A 25,394-nucleotide genomic window follows, 5' to 3' on the forward strand; every position below is an offset into this window, starting at 1 on the left:
AATTACAAAGAGGAAAATTCTTGTTCAAAATTTTGAGTGAGCTTTCTAAAATTAAGAATTGTCCAAAAGAAGGAAGTCTTAGGAGTTGGTAGATTTATTGTCCTTGGACTGTAAATGAAAAATATTTTTCAGAGATCTGTGTTTTTTAAACCCCATTATTTGATGAATAGATGGGCCAGATGAGTTCAAAGTCCCTTATAAATCTAAGCACCTGTACTCCTACATGACAGATGAGTCATTTCCTTAACCTCTCCTCTCTCTACCCCTAGTCATTGTATTCCATTAACTTCAACAACCTATTTTTATTATTTCATGATTTCTAATTTTGTATGTTCTTTAAAAATTGACCCTAACATTTTAAATGACTGAATTATACAGGAATATACTGTATTTCTTTAGAAAAATGAGCAGGCGGAATTGTTGGATTTGTAAGATGTGCAGAAATGAATCTAAGAAGCCCCCTTCAAAGTAAGTAGCGTTTGAATTCTAGAGCCATTTTAAAGCGTATCTATCACACAAGTGCATGCATATTTATCCAATTGCTGTCTTAATATATTTTGTTCAGAAAGTTAAATTTGCATTTACACATGAGTAATTCCACCAGAAGAGCAATCATGTATTACAGTAAGATTTCATTTTCATAATTTATGGTTTACACTTGAGAATTCAGCAAATGAAAAAATTTTTAGAGAGTCTCTTGTGAATATTCTTCTTTATAAAAAATTTTATTTATTGTTTATTTAAAATAAGATTCTTTGACCCAAAATATTTTCACACTTCTCACCCTCCATGTAAGAAGTTCCAGAAACCTTCATCCCTAGAGGAAGGAGGTGAGACTGGAGGGTGATCAAATGCTTACCAAGCCGCCAAGTCTCTACATTTTGCCCTAACCCACAATGCAGCCATTCGGAAGCAAACAGTGACTGAATTAAAGTGGAAAGTATAACGCCTGAGAATGGCAAGAAATCACGCAATTGGATTCGCTCACCTCGAGGAATTCCCAGGTCAAGGACCCCTGTTAGGCTGCCGTGAGTGTCTAACGTAGTCCAGGTTGAGACCTCAGATCTGTCTGCCTCCCCCTGTATGGTCAGAGCTCCCGGCACGCACGCTCCTCCACCGAAGCACCGAAATCATGGCCAAACATGCTTATAAGCTACTGTGTGGTGGGGAGAAGAGGGTACAGTGGTGAGTGGAGACAGTGAGACCCAAAGTGCAGCACTTTAAATGACCAGTTGAGGCCGCTAACCTGCACAGGTGCATCCAGGAAGAGAGATGTCACCGGCTAATTTGGGAACAGCTTCCTTTCCTTCTCCTGATGATTGCCATAGAGTATCACCCTTGAGGCTTGCTACCTGCCCTTGGAGTTCCCACCGTGAGGAAAGGGGAAGGCTAAGGAAAGAGAATTCACATTCATAGAAGGCCACAAGACAGCAGTCGTTGAATAGGTGCTTTGCCATTCACGACCTAATTTAATTTTCATGATACTTTAAAGAGTGAGATAGATATTATTATCCCCATCTTATACATAATAAAATTAGAGTTTGGAGATTGTGAATAAAACCAAAACCTATTAAGTACAGCACTAAGATCAGAACCTAGGACTGTCAGACTCCAAACACTATTCATTCCTCAGTTCACAACATCAGGACATGACAAGATGCTCCCCCATCTGTACAGTTGCCACTGTCCGTCTGCCCAGAAGAAAGGAGGGGACACAGAACTGGAGAACTTGTATCATGTAATTCAGGTGGATAAGGGAACAGAGGTGTTCAGAATAATTCTTATAAGGGCACCTGGATACATGGGCCAGCATAGAACTTGTAAGATACTCGGAAAAAAAATCACAAGCAGAAATGGGGTTCAACTAAAAAAAAAATTCATGTCACAATCCCTAACCATGTTATTACAATCATGATCTATCTCCAAAAATCTCATGTATCTTAGAGGCAAAGAAATTCTCTTACCAGCAATTGCCAGCAGCTAATTTTATGCTAACCCAACACAGTGATGGTGTCTTCAGTTGTGTTGTAGATTTTATTCTTTCCTGTATAATGGGAATGAGCGGAACAGACAGGCATGAGATAAACCTTGCCTAGCACTTTTTATTTCACTGGATGGAAGAGGTTATTTTAGGTTACTTTTTCTAAAGTTCTAATAAGAGAAAAGGGCAATGAGTCAGATACCATTTCATGGAAATGTTTTTTTGAAAGCAATCAGCACAGTACACTGTTAAGCCTGGGTACTGATGCAAACAGCCCATCTAAAACTGGCAGACTCCATCTAAATGTTTAGAAATCAAGATATTTGACCTTTTTGGACTCTTGGTATTTCTCAACTTGATATTTTTCAACTTCTAACTAATCTTCCTTCATTGTGTTAAGAACCTGCTAATGCCTATGGCTCCTCCTGCAGTACTAATTATTGGGCTGACTATAGCAGGTATGGACAGTGGACAGTGCTTGCTTGTATCTATAGTTTTTTGGGGGTTTTTTTTAGTATAACCAGTTGTTGAAAGCAGGAAAATTAAAAATGTATCATAAGCTGAATGGCAATGAATATATTGACTATTAAGAGGGAAAATAAAATTATTTGTGAGACGACATAGTCATTTGCCAATTCACTTCATGAAGTTCACCAGAAGGAACAGAAATGAAGCCTCAAAGCCAGTGTCTTTCACAGACATTTTATAAATGACAAATGGCTTTTTTAATGCTGTTTAGGTCAAAAATAACTTGACATATTATACCATAATAAAAATTAAAACGTTCAAAATGCAAAAAATATATAGCAAATAGGAGACCAAAAAAAAAAAAAAAATAGATATAGAGCTATTAATTTTATTATATGAGTGCACACAAATAGGTTTTCTGGACAAACTCTAAGATTCCAATAGATAAATGGGTAGACACACTGCTGGTGGTAGCAGCACACGATGCACGACTCTTTTAAAAGAAATTTGGCATTTGTACCAAGAACCTACAAAATGGGCATCTTTTTGACTTACTGTGAATTCTACTGCTGCTAATCTTCTAAGGAATTACCCTAACTATGTGGGCATGGCAAGCCAGAAACACAGCTGGGCTATGTTTGATTTTTTAATGGTGAAAAATGAGAAATAATCAGTGATTTTTTGAGAATAATTATGTAAACTATGGAATGCCCCCTTTTAGAATACTCCATGCTCACTACGAATGATATGACTGTCAATGATTACAAATTTATAATTGTACATTATTACACTATCAATGATTAATACAATTGTGATGACATATAAGACATATTAAAACAGTATACACACACATAAAGTATGCACTCGTATATGGAGTATTAACAACTTCTTGGTTAAAAACATACAAAGACCCACCAAAAAGTCTAAAAATAAAATCTACATCGAAATACTAACAGTGGTCATTTGATTATAGAGAGATTATAGGCCTCTGGTTCTTTATCCTTTTAACATTTGTGTTGCTGTATTTTCAAGTATATACTACTTTCATAATTTTGAAAATTTAGATGGTAAAAGTAAAATGTGTAAGATCATAGGAAGATAAACTTCTGCCCAACACCACATGCAAATGGAGCATAATTATATTTTGTTGTTATTTTTAAGATAATACAGTTCTGTTTAGTTCAGTAAATCCTGGAGAATATGTTAGCCCAATGAGCACTTTTGGTTTCTTTTCAAAGCTTGACTTTGGAGGAAGTGTTACAGTGGGCCCAGTCTTTTGAAAGTTTGATGGCTACCAAATGTGAGTACTATGCATATGTTGTCTTTGAATACCTTGCTAATTTTGTTCTTAGGGAAAATAGGGGGGCACTTAATGATGAATGTACACCTCCCTTCTCAAAGCCTTTTCAATGGCAACTGACACAGTTAAAAAAAGAAAACCTGAAAATAGTTTGTCGTGTCAACCACTATTATTTTCTCTGGTGTTAATTAAAACAAGATTCGTCACTGTGAATATTTATTCTTCACAAATATATGTGTGAAATCCCTTGGAAAATATGCTTAAATAGTAACACGTACTAAAATATACTGCCTTACCATAGCCTTCTAAAGTTAGTGTTTTTTTTAATTAACCATCTGCCATTCTTAGTGCCTTCAAATGTAAGAATAAATTTGAGCCTTAATGTTCTAAAGCACCTCTTCAAAGTTTGTCTGTAGCTTTATCAGTGTCTGATTTACGTGGGACAATATATGGGTCCGTGTTTAGTTGTATGTAAGCATCAACAGTCAGATGGCTGAAATGAAAGTTAGTAGCAATGGATGTGAGGGAGATAAAGTCATAAGCTCAATGCAGACAAAATAAAGGAGGATCACCATTCAAGTGAGCAGTCAACTGTGTTTGGGGTAGAAAACTGGGAGATTGTAGATAATGATACAACCAGGAGACAGGTACAGAAAAAAATGTAGTGGGTACTCACAGAAAATTCTCCTTTTGAATTTGGTCCATCTTTTTTCTTTTAATGGAGTTAGTTCCCCTCTAATGTTTGTTGGTTTTTTCTATAGATCTATGTTTCTATTTAAGATCCCTTTTTTAAAAACCTCTCTGTGAATGTTTAATCTGTTTGCAGCTATTGAGTGTGGAGGGGAGTTAGCTGTGCTACTTAGATGTCTTAATTGGTGGGGTGTGCCAGTGGTTCTTTTGAGCAGGGTACCTCCTGTTCCTCATGGGGGTTGACACGCTCCTTAGGCACTACCTTCTCTCCCTAACTCAAGGGACCCTCTTTGGTATGGAGACAGCTGTCACTGCCCGGCCCAGAGGGCAACGGTGGGAAGTGTGGACCCTTAGCTACTTTTACTGAAACACCTTAATCAGTCATGCTGGCACTTACTTCACGGCCCCTATTCTAGTGTTAGAAGCTACACTTCCAGGCTTGGTTACCACCTGAGGCTCCCAGGCCTTTAAGCGTTTGAGGACATAGTTTCTTTCTTTGATGCAATTACAAGCTAAGTCTTTCACTTTTCACATATTCCTCATAGTTGGTGATCGAGTTTGCCAGCATGATTGTGAATTTTAAAAAATATATCTTTTGGGTCAATTTGAGGACATTGAAACGGGAGGAATAGACAAAAGCTCATGTTTACTCCGCTGTATTGATTTATCCTCTACTAATAGTTTGGATTTTAGTTCCAACCTTCTGTAATCCATGTTTGCAACATTGCCAGATTAATCTCGCTCTTGGAGTTTCATACACTTCATCTGTAAAATGGGAATAATATCACCTATCTTTTCAGCATGATTGCTCAGGTTATACATAAAACACCCACCTCAATGCGCGATACAGATCAGGCACACAATAACTGGTCGTTATTTTAATTAGTAATAAAATACATGTCTCTAAATATTACTCCTTTTTTCTCTGCTGCCCACCAAAAGTCCGAAATCTTGCTATTTGGGACGCTCCATACCCTAACCCATTACATTTTCTGAGATTTTTACCTCCATCCATGTGCCTTCACATAACATGCCCTCCACTAATGTGACGATCGTTCCATCTTCAAATTGTCCATCTGTGACTCTTCTGCTCCAGGCTTTCGCTCAAAGTGCTTTTCATTTCCTCTACCAGCTCTGCCCATCCTTGACAGTGAAATTCAAGTTCTACCTTTTCTGTGAAACCTCTTGTAAATATTTGTCCTCCCTCTTCTATTTTGTTAGTTCCCTTATTTATTCTGCTTTAATTTGTAGCTATTGATGTACCGAGTTTTTCCCACCGTATTATAATAAATTCCTTCAGAGGACAGTTTGCCTCCCATTCTCCTTTCATCAACCTGAGAGACTAAAATCATGCTTCGTACCTAATGGGCATGCAAGAAATATTCAATGGACAAATACAAGACAAATATAAGTAAGAAAAGATCGAAACACCAAGCCATATTATGTAGGTTTCTGTGCCATCCCTGGAGGCCTGATGAGGTGAACACAGTTAACTATTTGGCAAGGATCTCAAGTCCCGCCTGCCTAGCTAGAATTAACAATTTCGAGATCTAGTGTCACGAGAATAAGCAAAGTCTACAGAAAAAATAGGACAGAAAGACATCATACTGCTCATTATAAGAGCCAGCAAACACAGGGTAAGAATCTTGCCAGAAATCAATTTACTATGAAGTTCATATAAAAATTCAACAATTATATAATAAAAAAGTAATAAAACAAATTATTCTATGGATCATTCAACCAGAAAGATAAAACTAAGAATACAAACATTAAACGTGCCAGAGAATAAAAGTGTGTTTACATTAACCAAGGACACTGGTAAAATACATCCTTTAGCTAAGATTTGCAGATGTTTATTTTTACATAGATTAAAACACTTTTTCTAAAAACATAGTTCAGAAACCCACATGGGAAAGAAGCATATTAGGCCAGATCTCAACAGATCAACAGAAATTGGTTTAGGAGATGTTTACTGGGGACCCATTTAGTAAAAGTTGTCAGAGTACAATAAAATTCAATGTCTTCATGGGAAAAGGGGATCTGAGAAAACCATCCATTTAAGAACAGAACAATGGCAAAATTCAGATGTTCGCTAGAAATTAAGAAGATTAGTAACCTAGAATATTGACAAACAACTTTTTGAAAAATATCTTTTTTTAAAAAAAAGATTTTTTAAAAAAATAGTGTGTGCCTTTACTCAATACTCATTCAATAAGTATGTACTGTGTTAAGCACTTCTAGGTAGCAGGCTCTGTGTTTGAACAAAACATATATCCCATGTGCCCATGCAGCACAAAAAATAACACAGAGAAAAAAGAAAGATTTTCAAAAACCGAAAATCCCCTAGAAGAGAACAAGGAAACCTGCCATTTATGGCACATTGGATAATGTCATCAAATTCTTAGGTATCATCAAAATGAAAATTCAAACCAAAATCCTGTGGGTATTTCTGATGGCTAAACCTTCATAGAGTTGTAGTAGAACTAAAAAAGACAGAGAAAAGTGCATTTGAAATGATCTGGGGAAACACAGTCACCTAAACCCCCAGTACTCTTCAACCTGAAAAGATCAAGACTGAAAAATAATGAAAATTTATAATGTCAGGAAAAAATTGCAGAAAGCTCATGCTTATATTTATCGACTAACTCTCAAAAGATGAGGATAGGCATTGCCCACTGATATTTGAGTAAATTATGTTTCACATAAATTAAAAAAAGAAAAAAAAAGTTTAGTAAAACCACAACTACATCTCTAGGACGATTCATTCAGTCCTCCCACGTGTCTCGCAGACACACCGATCACCGGGGATACTGGTGTGAGAGGCACAGAAAGTCACTGTGCTCGGCTCCCATGCGCCCTCTAGGGGAGGAGACAGCAAAGGAGCAAACAAATTAAGGATTAAATACAGAAAGTGATAAGCGCTTTGTTGAAAATAAAGGCAGGTGATATGACAAAGATCAGGTACAGGAGTGCAATTCAATTGGGTAATTAGAGAAGAACTGTCAGGAGGGGTAAAATTTGAGCAAAGAGCTGCACGACAAGAAGCAGCCAGTGTGCTGGGGTCTGTGGGCAGAATAGCCCATGCAGAAGAAAACCGTGTTAAAAGTCCCCGAGATATGAATGAGTTAAGTGTCTTCAAACAATCAAAATAAGCTCAATATGACAGAAGCATAGAGCCTTCCAGACTGCAGGAATGACCTTAAACTGCAGAGTAACAAGATGCAATGTACTTTAACAAGATCCCCCTTTTCTCTTCTGAAGAGTAGAAGCAGAGAAACTAGTTAGAGCCTGTTGCAATAAATCAGATAAAACTGGAACTCGGTGGGGAAGACAAGGCTGGGAGTAATTAGCCTACAGATGCCAACAAAAGCCATGGGACTGTGAAATCACTTAGAAGGAGAGGTAGGTAGAGGATTCCAGAGATCCAGAGACGGAGCTTAGGTGCACATGAAATTTTCAAGTCCAGGGAAGTGGAGGGGTCCGCAAAGTGGATGAAAAAAGAGCATCAGGTGAGTTAAGAATGACCAAAACAAGGTGTTGTCACAGAAGCCAAAGAAGAGAGTGTTTCAGAAAGGGAGCTGTGAACTATTTTGAAGACTGCTGAGAAGTCAGATAAGATGAGGAAAGAAAGTAACCACTGGATATGGCAACATGGAAGCTGACAAGAGCAGTTTCGGGGCTGTGGTGGGGACGTTAGGACAGGAGGAAAAGAAACAGAATATAGAGAGGAATTTCCATGACTTTTGCTGTGAAGGTCAGCAGAGAAAAGAGCAAAGACTGGAAGGGGGCTTGAGGTGAGTAATGGGAGTATGGAGGCAGCAGTTGTTGTTGCTTTTATTTGGGAAGAAAGGCAGCATTTACAGGATGAGGCAGCCAGTAGGGAGGAAAGACCTGTGACACAGAAGCCAGTGGGGAGAACTGTGAGCGCAGTGGAGACACACAGAACAAAGTAAATGCAAAAGCAGGGGAGCCAGAGAAAAGAGTTTGGCCCAGAAAAGAAAGGGGATGCTTCATTGTCAGGAGACAAGTTGACAAAAGGAAAAAGGAGGTTGAATTGATGGCAAGAAGGTGAGGAAATCTTCATTGGATTAAATCTGTGCTCTCAGTGAAGTTTGAGGCAAGACGTGTCAGGAAAGGAAAAGGTATAAAGTTGTTTCTGGAGACTAAGAGAGCCACGATATTAAGGAGGGATCACTGGATGACTGTGTGATGTTGAGTGCCCATTTAAAATTTGCAGTGATGATTTCACGTGTGAAAGCACAGTTGTGTGCTTTTCTCTGGCCGGTCAGGTTGCTCCAGTACAGTCACAGAGCAAACATATAGTTAAGCCACTCTGGCTAGGCAAGTGTTGGGAAAATAGAATGGTTTGGTCAGGACTCTCACCTCAGGTCCGTTTGGGTGTGGTTCAGCACATCCTTTGTAAGCAAATTGTGCTTGTGTGTGTGTGTGTGTGTGTGTAGTTAGTGTGCATGCACACCAATGTATCTTTTTAGTTTTGTTACTATTCTTGTGTTCTTCAGAGTTTGTGAAGCAGGCTGGCTGACAGTTGACTGCCTCCAGCAGCTGCTGCCATGCAAGTGGCCATGCTTTCCAACCTGCGGCTTCCAAGGCCCTGTTTGCTGGTTACCTACCTCATAGACCTGCATGTGAAGGGGTCTTGTGACCCAACCTGGCATGTGAAGGGTTTGGAGCCCAGTCTGGACAAAGGGCTCGAGGGGTCTGTGAGCTCCAGACCCAGCCCTAGCTTCACAATTGGCCCAGTCGGTGCAGGATTACTGGCAGGTAAAAGAGCCCGACAACTGGTGTGGTAGAGTAGCTTTACAACTGGCGTCACGAACAGGATTAAGAGCTTTACAATCGGCACTGTGAGCAGGATTCCTATAGAGCCAGAGCTCTACAGCAAGTGTTCTGGATCACACAGATCTTTTGGCTTGATATTTTAATTTTGCTCAAAATCATCCCTGAAATGTACTGTCTACTTTCTAACTTAGCACAGTCACCTGCAGACAACCCTAGAAATGCAGGGTTGAACAGCGTAGGATTACCATACTGCTGAAGGCAATGTAGGCTGCGCCATACAGATGAACGTATGCTGGCTGGTGTGTCCTCATCCACACCAGGGCACAAAGCAGACATAAGAAGTTACCGATGGATATTGTTGCTCCCTCATGTGCATCCTGATCCCAGAGGCAGAGCCCTTCTCCCAGCTCTCTTCATGCCTGAGAGATTCTTTGCTGTCAGTGTGATTGGCAGCTTCCCACACCATCATTTATTCTAATGTCTGCTGTTGCCATGGTTCCCTTCATCAACCCTTGGATTAGCTACACTGCCTTGTCTCAGCCCTTTCCATTTAGTGCTTTTCGTCTTTAACTTTTCATGTAGTTCTTCACCTTGCCAAGGGAAAAAAAAACGCCTGGCCTTTGATAGACATCGCTGTTCAGTTAGTACATTTTTTTTTTGTCTTGCTTTCAGAAAACCAAAAAGTAATAACACCAGGTATAATCCTCTGCTTCTTAGTACTACTTAGATGCTGAGTAATTGAGGCCTGCTTCTTCATTGTTCAAGTCCTATAGAGAGTCACTTTAAAATGTAGATGCATGAGAGCTCCAAAAGCCCAGATTGACAGACACGTTTGTTTAACACCTGCTATGTATCAGGCAGCACATAGGCACTGGGTATATGAACATGAATAAACTGCAGTTCTAGTCCTCAAAGTGTTCTCAGGTGAGTGGCAGGATAATGGAAGTAAACCAATAAATATAATGGACTTTGATGTACAAAGAGAGAACTATAAATTAAAATAAGTGTGCACTATACTATTTGTCAACTGACAATAGACACTTATCTAACCTGGGGAGTTCAGAGAAATTATTTTCAGAAATTGAGATGCATAAGCTGAGTTTTAGATCAGAGTATAAAACCTGCCACACAAAAGGAACTGTATGTACAACAGCACAAAGGGGACATAGTGCTTGGCGAAGAATAGCAAGGCTCGAACAAAGCCTGCCCGTGGAGTGACAAGAGAGGAAGCTGGAGAGGTAGAGAGTGTTGTGTCCTAACCAGCCCTGCAGCCACTGCCCAGACATTCAGCCTTACAGAAAGAGAAATACCACATGTCCTCACTCGTAAGAGGGAACTAAGAAAATAAACAAATAAATAAAAAAAGAAAGGAGGATACAACCATCACAATAACACACTGAACTTTCAAAAAGAGAGAACAGAATTGAGGTTACCAGAGGTGGGAAAGGGGGAGGCAGAGAGAGGTAAAGGAGGAATTGGTAAAAGACCATGAAAGTCAGTTACATTGTATAATGTCGAATATACTAATTATCCTGATTTGAGCATCAGGTATTGCACACAGCTATTTATATTCAATGCTGTACCTCACAGATGTGTACCATCAACCATGTTTCAATTTTTAAAAAAAGGACATCTGGCCTTATCCTTCAGACAGTGGTTGAAAGGATATAAAAGGAGGTGGGTAGCCACATTTGTGTTTTAGAGATTTCTCTCTAATAAAAGTTCAGAAAAGATTGAAAGCAAGGTCAGATAGATGAACTGAGGCTTTTTGAGATTAGGCGGTTTACAAATATACCTCAAAAATCATAAACAAAAATAAATGTAAAAAATGAAAGTCAAAGAGAACAAAATATAATGCAATAAATATAAGAGAGATGGTGTCTTTGATATATAAGTAGAACTGAAAAATTCAAGAAAGCATTAACAATGCAAAAGAAAAATGGACAAAGATTTGAAATTCACAGGAAAAAAAAGAAATGGTCAGTAAAAAAAGAAGAAATGTTTAAACATTCATATTTTAAAATTACAAATTTAAACAATTACAAGTCACTGGTTTCACCTTATCAGATTGGAAAAGGGTGAGGTCAGTAAACACTGATGTTGTTGCTAACGAGAAACAAAGAAATCTTTCCAAAAGCAAATTTACAATATGTATCAAGAGCGTCCAAAAATATTACATCTTTAATCTAGGAATTCTAGTCCTTTAAATCAATTCTAAGAAAATAATTAGAGGGCCGAGCCCGTGGCGCACTCGGGAGAGTGCGGCGCTGGGAGCGCGGCGACGCTCCTGCCGCGGGTTCGGATCCTATATGGGAATGGCCGGTGCACTCACTGCCTGAGTGCCGGTCACGAAAAAGACAAAAAAAAAAAAAAAGAAAGAAAGAAAATAATTAGAGATGCAAGCAATTTTAAGCCAAAATGTTCAGTTTTGTAGGATAATTTATAGCCAAGAAAAGGGGAAACAAATGTTTAATAATGGTATGGTGGCTGAATATATAACAACCTCGCCCTTCAATGGACTAGGCAGTAATATATTTCCTTTATATGTCCATTAAAAGTAAAAAGAGAAAGCTTTTGCCACTTGCTGTTAAACAGGAAAGAGCGAAAGAGACACAAAATTGCTTTCACATTATAATGCCAATAAAGTGATTTGCATGTGTATCTGTGTTTGTGTAGAAGAAGGAATGCTGGCTAAACAGGCAATTAATTATACATAAACAAAAGATTGAAAGAATAAAAGGAAATATACCAAATTTTTACTTTATTACTTTATTAGATGTTTTCTGTATTAAAAACAACCTATAGTACCTAAGTTATGTATATAATAATACAGTAAAGAGAAGATAGGAGAAAAATCAGAAATGATTAATAGCATAGAAGCCAAAGCAGAGAATTTTAATAAAACCTAAGATTTACTATAAATTCACACAGATGCTGGGAGAACTATGGAATTCATTATCCCCAGTGGTACAGATTGAAAATAAAATGGATTTTAAATTGCTTTAAATAGATCTCTAGTGGATACTGCAACATAGCTCACCTTTAGGATTTCATGCACGGTGCAAACACTGCTGCTTTGCAGAAAACAGAATCCTGGAATAGATGTGCCACTGTTCTGACTTAGCTAAGGGAAATCTCACATTTCCCTTCTGCATCAAGAACACTGGGATGTGTCACTTTGTGTGTCATAGCGATAATAACTTCAGTGACTAGTTTTAAAAAAGCAAAGTACCGGAGAGTCCTAAAAGCACCACTGTCATCCTTCAAAGAAAAGGCACATTCTGTATATGACATAAGCCTATTTCTTCCATCCTCTCAAGTTAAACGCGCAGTTCTTTTGTTTACCCCTTATTCACTCTGCTGAAACAGAATCATGGTGGCTTGACCATGATACTCAGGGACCCGTATCAATTAAAACTCCAGCATGGGCTGCATCGGGCTACGTGGCCTGATTTGGAAAAGCCTTTTTCACATTGTAATGAGTCAATAGAAACTCTAAACTGATCATTCAGTTCTGACTGAATAATTACTAAGATTCCTGGGAGAACTTTACACAAACGCATTTTCAGCTGCTTGCGTGGGTAACTTGCAGCATACTCAGACAAAAATCAGCCTAATGTAGTCAGAATTCTGTAAAATACACCGATCGTGAGTCTACTCATTCTACACACCAGAATCACATCTGAAATATCAAAAAGGTTCAAGTAGTCCAGATCAGCTTTCACTGGGTTACGATGCAGTAACAAATGACATTAAAATCTCAGTGATTTACAATAAGGACAGTTCATTTCTCATTCATAACACATGGCAACTGGGGTCAGCTCTAGCTCTGTTCCACGTCTTCATTCTGGCCTTCAGACTAAAGGAGCAGCTCTTTTGTAGAATGGACAATGGCAGAATCACATGGGAGTGTTTCAACTTTCTGCTTGGATCTGTACATGGCGCTTTTGCATGTATCTCATTGGCTAAAACAAGTTCAATGGCCAATGCTGATATAAATGGAACATGGAAGTCTAATCCTCCCACAGGAAGGGCAGAGAATAACTGAGGACAATACTACAATCTATCACATCAAATACCTACAATACACCATATTTTATATAGTATATAGAAAATGCTATATACAAGAGATCTTCAAAACTTCATGGAAAGATTCGTATTATCTGTTAATTCCATTTTTCCACAAACTTTGTGGAAGTGCCCTTGTGTGTATATACAGTATACATACACGCTGTGGTTTGAAAAATATAAAAAATATATATCACAATGCATGGATGGCTTCATTAGCAAAGGACTTGAAGAAATCAAGAATTGTGGAACCATCTGAGCAACCTGAAAAAAGCAGGGATACTTCTTCCACTCGATCAGGAGGGAATTAGAGAAGGCAAGCATAGATTCAGGTAGGTTCTGGAATGAGAATCTATAAACATTTTACTGTACAATTAAGCTAAACATAAATATAAACACAAACTCAGAATATCGTAACTTGGAATCTAATACTGGTTTCCAAATTACCTCCCTACCCCACTCACCCTTCCACCCAACCCTATAACCTGAGTGGCTGACTCGCATTTCATGGTCTGCAGATTTCGCCTGGTGTCTCATTTTTTCCTTTTCCATCACTCATTTATTTTGGGATCCTTATTTTTTGTTCCTAATGAAGGCCTCAGTCACAATTCCTCCAAGTACAAGGTATATCAAGTGCTTCTTTATTTGACAGAACTCTGTTTCTTCCAATACACACTGAAATTTATTGGCTTCCAACTTTACTTGTAAAGCTAGAAATGACCTTATTTTTTGTTCGCCATCCATTCAGCTATATCTGAAATAGGAGCACAAATTGCTACATCTGTGTTCTCTGCCCCTGGCTCTTTGTGTCTATGGTGAGGCCAAGACACAACTTAAAGACACTTTAATGTGAAAATAAACTTGTTTGAAATCTAAGATGGAATATATTCCCCCGTTAGATAGAAACATCTAGTATATCATTTCCTGCGCTGCATTTCTATACGCAGTCTATCCCGATCGCGTCTGTCCTCTCAGCTCAGGTGACGTTCTCATCGAACCGTCTCCCACCCAGTGTCATGAAGGCTGCACTTGCTCACATGATAACAGTAAGCCGTGCTCTAACAGGGTGCCCTACTTCTTGCAGATTAACAGATTTCTCCAATTGTAATGCTTCCTTAGAAGAAATCTACCTCTATTTGAATTATTTTTCTTGAAGACAAAATACTTTCATTGTTATCTTTATTTCTATATCACTGTTGACACAGCCAGTAAAAGCCAAGGAGTCAAGGAGCCTGGCTTTCTAGTTCTAGAAAACTGGACCTAATTTCTTACGTGAAGACCCAGGAAAAGAGGATTTTACTCATTATTTCCATTCCTTCTCATTACCATTATTTCTCTTAGCAGTTAATGATACTGATCAAGATGTGTTTGTGGCATTGATTGTGGTGATGGTTTCATGGGTATGCACTCACCTACAAGTTCATCAAGTTGAATACATTAAATTACGTACAGTTTTTTGTTTAAAAATTCTATGCTAACAGTCTCTAATCGGTCACGTATTCAGTGTGCCTACATGGTTAACGCACCAATGTTAACACATTCCTGTTAACATCATTTGAAAGCTACATTGTTGTTTTGTCATTTAGCAATTCAGTTCCTCAGATATGACAAGAGATTTTCTACTCAGCAAAAGAAGTTTAGTATTCATTTCAAAGTGTTCATCCTAAACTTTGACAATACTTGGTCCTCCCAAAGATTCTGATTAATGTGTTAGATTTATTAGACACTAGACTTTTCTTCAGACACTAGACTCAATCAAAAATCTCCTCCCACATTTACCCTTGTCCACCCACGTCATAAAGGCAGTTTAAGAGCAAAGCTGAGGGTAACCATCTTCTGGCATCAAGTCTCATTTGTCTCGTACAAGATACTGAGGTAGTTTCCAACATCTCATCTGATTTCCATTCTTCGTCTGGTCCCTTATTTCTGGTTTGAACCATAAACCATGAATATGAAGTTGAATTTTTCATTTATCTGTGTTCTCCTGCTCTAACTGGACATTGAGAAATACTCCAGGGTGTTCGACCTCATCAGAATATTACTCCCACATAGCTTGGATATTTTCCTTCCAACCCTGCGCTGCCTGTTTAGACTAGAACCCCTGCTGTCACCCTCCAGGTTGGCATGAGGTCATAGATTTTTCATGTCAACTTCATGATCAAAGCTCCGTCTCCTCTGGATCCTTGTGACATCTCTCGTCTTTCTGCCCTAGACGTATCCACACTGGTGAGCATTTTGGTGTGTGTGAGTCAGAGTAAAGAGGTACCCTCACTAATGACTGGCATTGTCCAAACATGCTTCAGAGGTATAGATCTAATTGTATGATATATAGATATAGATAGAAAGTATTCACTTGTTAAATAATTTGGGAACTCTTATTCAGACTTTTGTTTTAAGCTGTGCTAAATAATTGTTTGGTTTTCTGATAATTTTAAGACATGAAAATAAAATGTTTTCTCTACTGCTTTTAGATGGTCCAATATTCTTCGCAGCATTCGTAAAAATGGAGCACAGTGATGAGAATATTAAATTTTGGATGGCCTGTGAAACCTATAAGAAAATTTCCTCACGGTGGAGCAGAATTTCTAGAGCAAAGAAGCTTTACAAGATTTACATCCAGCCACAGTCCCCTAGAGAGGTAATTACCCAACGATGATGGGAAACAGAAATTAGTACATCCCTGGCAGGGTGCTACGTCTGTCAAGCATCCATACATGCAGGCACTTTACATCCAGTATCTCCTAAAGTGCTGTAGATTCAGTATTGCTAACCTCATTTTACAGAACCCCAAGAATCTGAGAGGTGAATTAACTTGTTCAGTATCACACAGCTGTTAATAAAGTTAGGATTCAAAGTTAGGCCTGTCTGCCTCCAAAACCTCTCCTTATTAAATTATCTTAATTTCAGGAAAGTTAAAAAAAAAAAAAAACTTGGGGGGTGTCCTTGAATTGGCCTTGCCAGCAGGAACTATGAGTACCATAAACAGGCATGTGGACATCCCCACAGGTGTTGGGCAAAGTCTTTGCCACCCCCCTGGAGCTTGCTGCTGACCTTAATTTAAAATTAGCCATTTGCAGCAACACGGATGAGCTTGGAGAAAACTATGTTAAGTGAAATAAACCAGAAACAGAAAGAGAAATGCCACATGTCCTCACTCATAAGTGGAAGCAAAGAACGAGTAAAAGAGAGACAGAGAGAAGGAAGGAAGGGAGGAAGGGAGGAAGGGAGGAAGGGAGGAAGGAAGGAAGGAAGGAAGGAAGGAAGGAAGGAAGGAAGGAAGGAAGGAAGGAAGGAAGGAAGGAAGGAAGACCACAATTAATACGTTGATCTTTCAGGAGAGAACAGACCTCTGTTTACCAGAGGAGGGGGTTGGTGTGGTGGTAAACAAAACTCAGGTTTGATTCCTAACCCAACCATTGCTATTATGTTATCTTTTGTAATTTACTTCTCTAAGTATCAGTTTCCTCAAAAGTAAAATGGAAAACTTAGTAGGATTTTGTGCGAATTAGATGTATATACTAGATCATGCAAAGTATCTGTGATACAGTTATCTGTATAAAGTAGCTGTAATACAGTTGACACTCTATTAGTTTATTAATTTTTATCCCTAAAAATTTTTTAAATTAAATTAAATTAAATTAAAAAGAAACAACCACCAAATCCAGCAGACATTCACATTGACATCACTGCCAATCACTTACAACTGCCTAAAGAAAATAAAGTGTCACAAGTGAAACAGATGCACTGAGACTCCTCCTAATGGAGAGAGAATGAGCAGTGACAATTCCTGCTACGGGGTAAGGACAGAGGATGGCATGTAAGATTTCTACCATGCGGGACAAAATGACATCACTGACTTCTTCCCCAAAAGTCTTGTCTGGAAATTATTTGTTTCATTGAAATAACCACTTCTTCCCTCTATTTCTTTACTTCTCCTCACTTTCTTCCCATTTCAGGGCATATTTAGTTAAATCAACATTTGTGACTATTAAGGAAGATAAATTTTAAAATAGCACAAACTTCCCTTTTCCTTAAAAAGAGAACTTCATCTCATAGATTCCTTTGTTTGCAGACTGCTGCCGACAAACCACTTGCAAGCTCCTGTGTAGGCAATGGTTGCCAAGACGTCCCTGGTCTTAGGCCTTTTGGTTTTCTTTTTCTTCTGGATGTGGACATAGATATTTACTTTTAAAAAAGCAAAAAGTTTCTCTCTTTTACGTCTTTTTAGATACTTATGAGACTGCAAACAAAACTACCCTACTCTGCTGAAAAGGAGAGGGGGGAAAATTAAACTTTTTTTTTCTGACCGGTAAGGGGATTGCAACCCTCTGCACGGTGTGGTCTGCACCACGCTCAGCCAGTGAGCGCACCGGCCGTCCCTGTATAGGATCTGAACACTCTCCTGAGTGAGCCACAGGACCGGCCCATAAATTAAACTTTTCAATTATATGTGTTTGTCTTCAATTATGTTTGCTTATGCCCTACATGTAATTTTACTTTTCAGATTAACATTGACAGTTCAACAAGAGAAACTATCATCAGGAATATTCAAGAACCCACTCAAACATGTTTTGAAGAGGCTCAAAAAATAGTGTATATGCATATGGAAAGAGATTCCTATCCCAGATTTCTAAAGTCGGAAATGTACCAGAAACTTTTGAAAACTACTCAGTCCAACAACAATTCCTGACTACCACCCAAAAGTTTAAATTGAAGATGGTATATTGAAAGTACTGGCTTTAGTCTTTTAATTTAGAAAAAACACAAAAGTCAGAAATAACATAGGCATGAAACAGAAATCAAACTATAAATTTATAGTAACCAGAGAGAAGCAGATCCCAAAAGGAATGGACTCTAGAACTCTAATTATAAATTGTAAATTGTGTAATATAAATTATACATGTTACAATATTCCTATGTAGCTCAGTTAATATATAAGGAAAAGGAAGGTCTTTCTTCACGACACAAACCTTGTAAAGGTCTTAAATGTAAGTCTTTGATCCGTTTTGAGTTATTTTTGTGTAGGGTGAGAGATAGGAGTCTATTTTCAGTCTTCTGCACATGGATATCCAGTTTTCCCAGCACACCATTTGTTGAAGAGGCTGTTCTTTCCCCCTTGAATATTTTTGGTAATTTTGTAGAAAATTGATTGGCTGCTAAGTATGTGTGTTTGTTTAAGGGCTCTCCATTCTTTTACCTTGGTCAGTTTGTTTTTATGCCAGTACCATGCTGTTTTGGTTACTATAGTTTTATTTTGAAGTCAGGAAGTGTGATACCTCCAACTTTGGTTTTATTTGTTCAAGATTACTTTAGCTATATATGGTCTTTTGTGGTTCCATACAATGTTTTAAGACTGTTTTTTTCTATTTCTGTGAAGACTGTCATTGGAATTTTGACAGGGATTGCATTAAATGTGTAGATGCTTTGGGTAAGATGGACATTTTGATGATGTTAATTCTTCCAACCCATGAACATGGAATATCTTTCCATTTATTTGTGTCTCCTCCAATTTTTTTCACCAATGTTTTATAGTTTTCCTCTTAGAGGTCTTTCACCTCTTTGTTATATTTACTCCTGGGTATTTCATATTTTGATAGCTATTGAGAATTGGATTACTTTCTTGCTTTCTTCTTTGGCTATTTCATTGTTGTAGTTTAGGAAGGATATTGATTTTTGTGTGTTGATTTTGTATCCTGCCACTTTACTGAATTCATTTATTAGTTCTGGTAGGTTTTTAGTGGAGTCTTTAGGGTTTTCTATGTATAGGTTCGTGACATCCACAAATATGGATAGTTTTAGTTCCTCTTTTCCATTTTGGATGCCCTTTATTGCTTTCTCTTGCCTTATTATTGTACGGGCTAGAACTTCCAGTACTACTTTGAATAAGAGTGAGTAAAGTGGCCATCCTTGTCTTGTTCCAGATCTTGGAGGAAAAGCCTCCAATTTCTGTCCATTCACTATGATATTAACTGTGGGTTTATTACATTTGGCCTTTATTGTGTAGAAGTGCATTCTTTCTATACCTAATTTGTTGAGTATTTTTTTTTTATCATGAAGAAATGTTGGATTTTATCAAATGCTTTTTTTTGCATCTATTGAAATGATCATATGGTTCTTTTCCTTCATTCTGTTGATGTGGTGTGTATCACATTTATAGATTTGCGTATGTTGAATCACCCTTGCAATCCTGGGATTGATCCCACTTGATCATGGTGTATGACTTTTTTCAGTGTGTTTCTGGATTCTGTTTGCTATTATTTTGTTAAGGACCTTCACATCTGTGTTCATTAGGGATATTGGTCTGTAGTTTGTGTGTGGGGGGGGTGTCTTTTTCCAATTTTGATATGAGAATAATGCTGACCTCATGGAATGAGTTTGGAATTATTCCCTCCTCTTCAGTTTTTTTGGAAGAGTTTCAGAAGAATTGGTGTTAGCTCTTTAAATGTTTGGTAGAATTTGGCAGTGAAGCCATCCGGTCCTGGGAGTTTCTTTGTTGGATGGCTTTTTATTACAGCTTCAATCTCATTACTCATTATTCGTCTGTTTAGGTTCTCTAGTTCTTCATGATTCAACTTTGATAAGTTGTATATGTCCAGGAATTTATCCTTTTCTTCTAGGTTTTCCAGTTTTTCTGCATGTAGTTTATAGTAGTCTCTTATGATCCTTTGTATTTCTGTGGTATCAGTTGTAATGTTCCCTTTTTCATTTCCGATTTTGAGTCTTCTCTCTTTTTGTCTTCATTAGTCTAGCTAAAGGCTTATTGATTCTGTTTATCTTTTTGAAAAATGAACTCTTTGTTTCATCGTATTGGTTTTTAAAGTTTAATTCATTTATTTCTGCTCTGATTATTCCTATTTCTCTCCTCCTACTGATATCGGGTTTGGTTTGTTCTTGTTTTTCCAGCTCTTTCAGGTGTAATGTTAGGTTGTTTACTTGGAGTCTTTCTTCTTCTCTTATGTACTCATTTATTGCTACAAAATTTCCTCTTAGAATTGCTTTCACTGTATCCCATAGATTCTGCTATGTTATGTTTTCATTTTTATTTGTCTCCAGAATTTAAAAAATTTCCTTCTTGATTTCTTCTTTGACCCATTCATTGTTTAGAAGCATATTGTTTAATTTTCATGTACTTGTACAGTTTCTCGTATTGCTTTTGTTGTTGATTTCTAGTTTTATTCCATTGTGGTCAGATAAGGTAGTTGATATGATTTACTTTTTAAAAAAAATTTATTGAGACTTATTTTGCACCTTAACATATGGTCTATTCTACAGAATTTTCCATCTACTGCTGAGAAGAATGCGTATTCTGCAGCTGTTGGATGAAATGTTCTAGAAATGTTGGTTAGGCTAAGTCAGCCTGTAGTAGAGATTAATTCTGATGTTTCCTGGTTAATTTTCTGTCAGGATGATCTGTCCTTTGCTGAAAGTGGGATGTTAAAGTCCCTAACTATTATTGTGTTAGAGTCAATCTCTCCTGTTAGGTCCAATAGTAGTCACTTTGTATAACTGTGTGCTGAGAAGTTGGGTGTGTATATATATCCTCTTGTTGAATTGATCCCTTCATCATTATGACATGAGCTTCCTTATCTTTTTTTTACTTGCCTTAGATTGAAGTCTATTTTACATGATATAAGTGTATCTCCTCCTGCTCTTTTTTGGTTTCTATTTGCATGAAATATCTTTTTTCCATCCCTTTACTTTCAGCAGGTGTGTTTCTTTATCAGTTAAGTGAGTTTCTTGTAGGCAGCATATTGCTGGTTCTTGTTTTATAATCCATTTAGCCACTCTGTGTCTTTTAATTGGAGAATTTAATTCATTTACATTTATGGTTATTATTGCTATATAGGGACTTGTTACTGCCATTTTGCTATTTTTTTTTTTTTCTGGTTGTTTTGTGGATCCTTTTCTCTAGTCCTACTGCCTTCCCTTATGGTTGAGTGGTTTTATTTAGCTTTTTTGCTCACTATTTATTTTTAGTTTGTCTCTTTTCTTCTAAGTTTTTCTGTTATGGTTACCATGAGGCTTACACGATAACATGTTATAGTTATAACAAATTATTTTAGACTAGTAACAACTTAAATTTGATATCTAAGTAAAAAGAAAAAAACCAAAGCCAATTCTATGTTTTGGCATCATTCCCCCTTACTTTTTGACAATTGGTTGTTTCAAGACACATCTTTTAATATTGCCTTCCTCCTAAACAGTTGTTACATATGTTAGTGTCTTGTTAGATTTGACCTTGAGTCTTCATACTGAGGATGTAAGCAGTTTCTTCACCACCCTATGAATGACACTGGAGTATTCTGAGTTTGCCTGTGGACCACTTTACTAATAGTTATGTACCTTCAAATACTTTCTTGTTGCTCCTTTGTTGTTGCCCTGTAAAAGACCGTCAGCCAAAAGTTCTGTATCCAGCAAAACTAACCTTCAAATATGAAGAAATAGTCTTTCCCAGACAAACAAAAGCTAAGTAAATTCATCAACACTAGACTGCATTACAAGAAATGCTAAAGGAAGTTCCCCAGTACAGATTTCTAAAGGCCTAAATTTGGTATAACAGTGAGAATATATAAAATTTTTACTTTCCATAGTTTTTTTGAGAAGTGTGGGCAATTTAACACATGTATTCGATGCTAATTGTCACTTTAAAACAACATTAAAAGAATCCATCTTCAACACCCATATTCAGAAGCTCAACATAATATTTATGTGTAAGAGGTGATCTGCTGCCTTTTATACTTAAAAGATTTTAGAAATTTTAAGCCTTATATTTTTGAAGAAAGAAAACATTCAAAATGATCCCCCCCCCCCCCCGGATTCGTTTTTAAATATTCATGTCTTCTCCTGGCTTAAAGTAAATATGACCCTTCTGTTGAAGCAAAGCTTTCCCTCTCTTCCTAGTGATTCACTAGTTCTCATACCACTGCATTCTTTATTTCATGAACCATTACATTTTATTGGTACCTAGAATGATGAATTTCGTCACAGTCTATGGTTCACAAGATCCCAGGCATTTTGTCTATAGTGTTTTCCACTTTTAAAAGATGAGCAGCATGAGACATCGCATAACCAATCATACACACTCAGGTGCTAAGAAGGACTAAGTTGCTGAACAACCATTCCTCCAGTTCTGAAACTAAGGAAGCCCAGAAAAAAATAAATGAATAAACCAAGAAGTGTCACCAATAAAACAAAAAAACACTTTTATTCCACACAATGGAAAGAATACTGAATTCACTGTTAAGAACCTTGGGTTTCAGTTCTGGATTTCCCAGTTTAGTCATATAAATTTATTTAGCTCTTGGTGAATTATAGAAAATGATACAAGGTACTCATTCTCTGTGTTTCTCAGTTCCTCATCTTTAAAAAGACATTATTAGACTAGATGATACCTCAGTTCTGTTCCAGCTTCAAAATTCTTATTACCTTCAGTACTTTTAAATTACCAAGTTTTTCAAAGTTTGAATGATTTTTTTGTGACATTCTATTGCCCGTCCTCTGTTTTTTGTACATTTAATAGTATGACATATCTTCAAAAGTAAACTTTGCCAAAGAGGTCCTCTTCTAACATCACACTTGCTCAGGTGTTTGGAAATCATGACAATCTTCACCACCCCATCTCCCTACCCCAGGCCTTTCCACACCATTCACTGCTAAAACTTGTATTTCAACTTCAAAAAAAAAAGACCTTATAGATGGTGGAAAACAGTAAGGAGATTTCTCAAAAAGTTAAAAATAGAGCTACCATATGATCCAACAGTTCCACTTCTGAGTATTTATCCAAAGAAACTAAAAACAGGATCTCCCATGTTCACTGAAGCATTATTCACAATAGCCAAGATATGGAAACAACTTAAATATTCTTCAACAGAGGAGTGGATAAAGAAAATGTTGTATATTTATATACAATGGAACATTATTCAGCTTTTAAAAAGAGAGAAATCCTGGCACTTGCACCAACATGGATGGAGGGGGAAGACATTATGCTAAGCTAAATAAGCAAAACTCAGAGAAATACTTCATGATGTCACTTATATGTGGAATCTAAAATAGTCAAATTTATAAAAACAGAATAAAATGGTGGTTGCCAGAGTCTGGGGGGATGGGAAAATGGGTAGAAGTTGGTCAAAGGGTACAAAGTTTCAGTTATGCAGGATAAGTGAGTTCTGGAGACTTAATGTACAGCATGGTAACAATAGTTAATACTGTATTGTACACTTGAAATTTGCTCAGAGGAATGATCTTAAATCTCACCACACACACACAAATGCTTACTATGTTGAGGTGATAGATACATTACTTAACTGAATTATGGTGATCATTTCACAATGTATACATATATCAAAAACATCAAATTGTACTCCTTAAATATGTAGAATTTTTACATGTCAATAATATCTCAATAAAGCTTTAAAAAAAAAAAAACCTTCACAGTTTATCCTTTCTATCAACTTATAAGACATAGAAATTCCAGAAGAATAAAATATCAGTATTCTTGAAAAATAAATAAAGAGAAGAAAATATTAGTATTCTTCACGACATACTTTGTATTTGAATTTTGGTGATAGTATGTATAAAGTAATATAAATTGCATGATTTACACTAGATAAGGGCAGGTGAGGTATTGTTAAGATCCTTGGAGCAATGGGTAATATCGTTTATTGTCATGGAAGTCAGATGGTAACAGAAGAAAATAAATTTCTTGAGTCTGAAGCCATATCTTATTCTACGTTATATCCTCACAGCTAGGGAGAGCACCTAGAACATATTACACACTCAAAAATGGATAAATGAGGGAATGAGTAAATACGTAAACCAGTAAGTTCAGTTACCAATAGGAAATTAATAAATCTGGTGTCAGATCTTCTTTACACCATAACTTAGCCAACCTTTAAAAAGCAATTCCCAGTGTGCACAGAAAATATAAGATTTCAGAGTTAATACGTGCGTAAAAATTAGACCATTATGGCCTGAATTTGAACAATTGAGCAAATCTCCTATCCAGTGTATAGACAGACTGGACAAACAGAAGTGTGGTTCTACTAAATACTGATGTGTGGAAGAGAGGGTAATAACGCAAGCTAACTAGGCACAGGAAAATTTGTAAGTGTATGAGTGTTGTTGGCTGGTTGAAGGGAAAGCAGGCTTTAAAGTAATGCTCAGTCATCTCATCAATGAAACAGTAATAATTCTGGGTAATTGTTTTAACTATTAACACACATATCAAATTTTCTCCTGATTTTTTTTAACAACTTGTTATTCCTCTTCCAAACAAAAAGTCCTTGTTCTTTTTTTTTAATGTCAGGAAATCGAATTGAATAAAGGTGTGAATGAATATGTTTATCAAATTTTTTCAAAATAATTTCTGAAAACTGAGCTTCTAAATGTTTAGAAGCTAAACATTGTTTAGAATTTAACATTCTATTGATTGCAGAAAGACTTTTTTTGGCTTTCCTGTCATAGCAGCTTCTTAGCATTTGCCAAAATATTCTACAGGAAAGAACTCATGTCTGTTTCACTTGCTTTGTTCAGCACGTAGCACAGGATAAATGTTCCATAAAAATGGATAAATATGTTATGCTTCTGATGGAGAAAAGAATACCTAAAATAATTAATACTTTTCTGAAGAATTAAACATACTAAAATCTTGTTCAAGATATTTACTTTTACTATGAAAAATGTTTCTCAGGTCTCGAATTCAACTGAAATGGCATTACTAGTTTAAAATGCCTAAACCTATGATATATGACATGAAAATTAATATTAACTAGAATTCTTCTTAAGAAGTGCAAAGATTATTATAACACAGAACTTATATTGAGGGGAAGGTTTCATTTCCAAAAAGGATAATTAGCTGTGCAAGAGAATATTTTCCTAAAAAAAAGTATAGAGTTGATGAAGGTGGACTGTAGATAGTTGTGGAAGGTGTTACCACAGTAGTCCAGTTTTATCTAAGCCACTGGATTTTATTTATTTTCTCTTAAAAATACCAATATGTGAATACAGGTTGAAATCTTAGATATCTGAACTGATTGATAACCCTCAGCCACTGTAAACAAACAAACAAAAAGTTCCTGCATGTTTTAA

The 25,394-nt window shown here is 37.0% G+C and overlaps 1 protein-coding gene across 1 annotated transcript; it reads left to right on the forward strand.

Moving 5' to 3' along the window:
- Positions 1 to 403: 403 nt before the first annotated feature.
- RGS13 (regulator of G protein signaling 13) lies at positions 404 to 17,997 on the forward strand. The gene is made up of 4 exons (XM_063105941.1): positions 404 to 468; positions 3,688 to 3,749; positions 15,779 to 15,945; positions 17,812 to 17,997. The coding sequence occupies exons 1-4, from the start codon at positions 404 to 406 to the stop codon at positions 17,995 to 17,997; spliced, it is 480 nt and encodes a 159-aa protein (XP_062962011.1).
- Positions 17,998 to 25,394: the final 7,397 nt, after the last annotated feature.

The sequence above is a fragment of the Cynocephalus volans genome, chromosome 8, assembly GCF_027409185.1.
Source record: "Cynocephalus volans isolate mCynVol1 chromosome 8, mCynVol1.pri, whole genome shotgun sequence".
Lineage (NCBI taxonomy): Eukaryota > Metazoa > Chordata > Mammalia > Dermoptera > Cynocephalidae > Cynocephalus > Cynocephalus volans.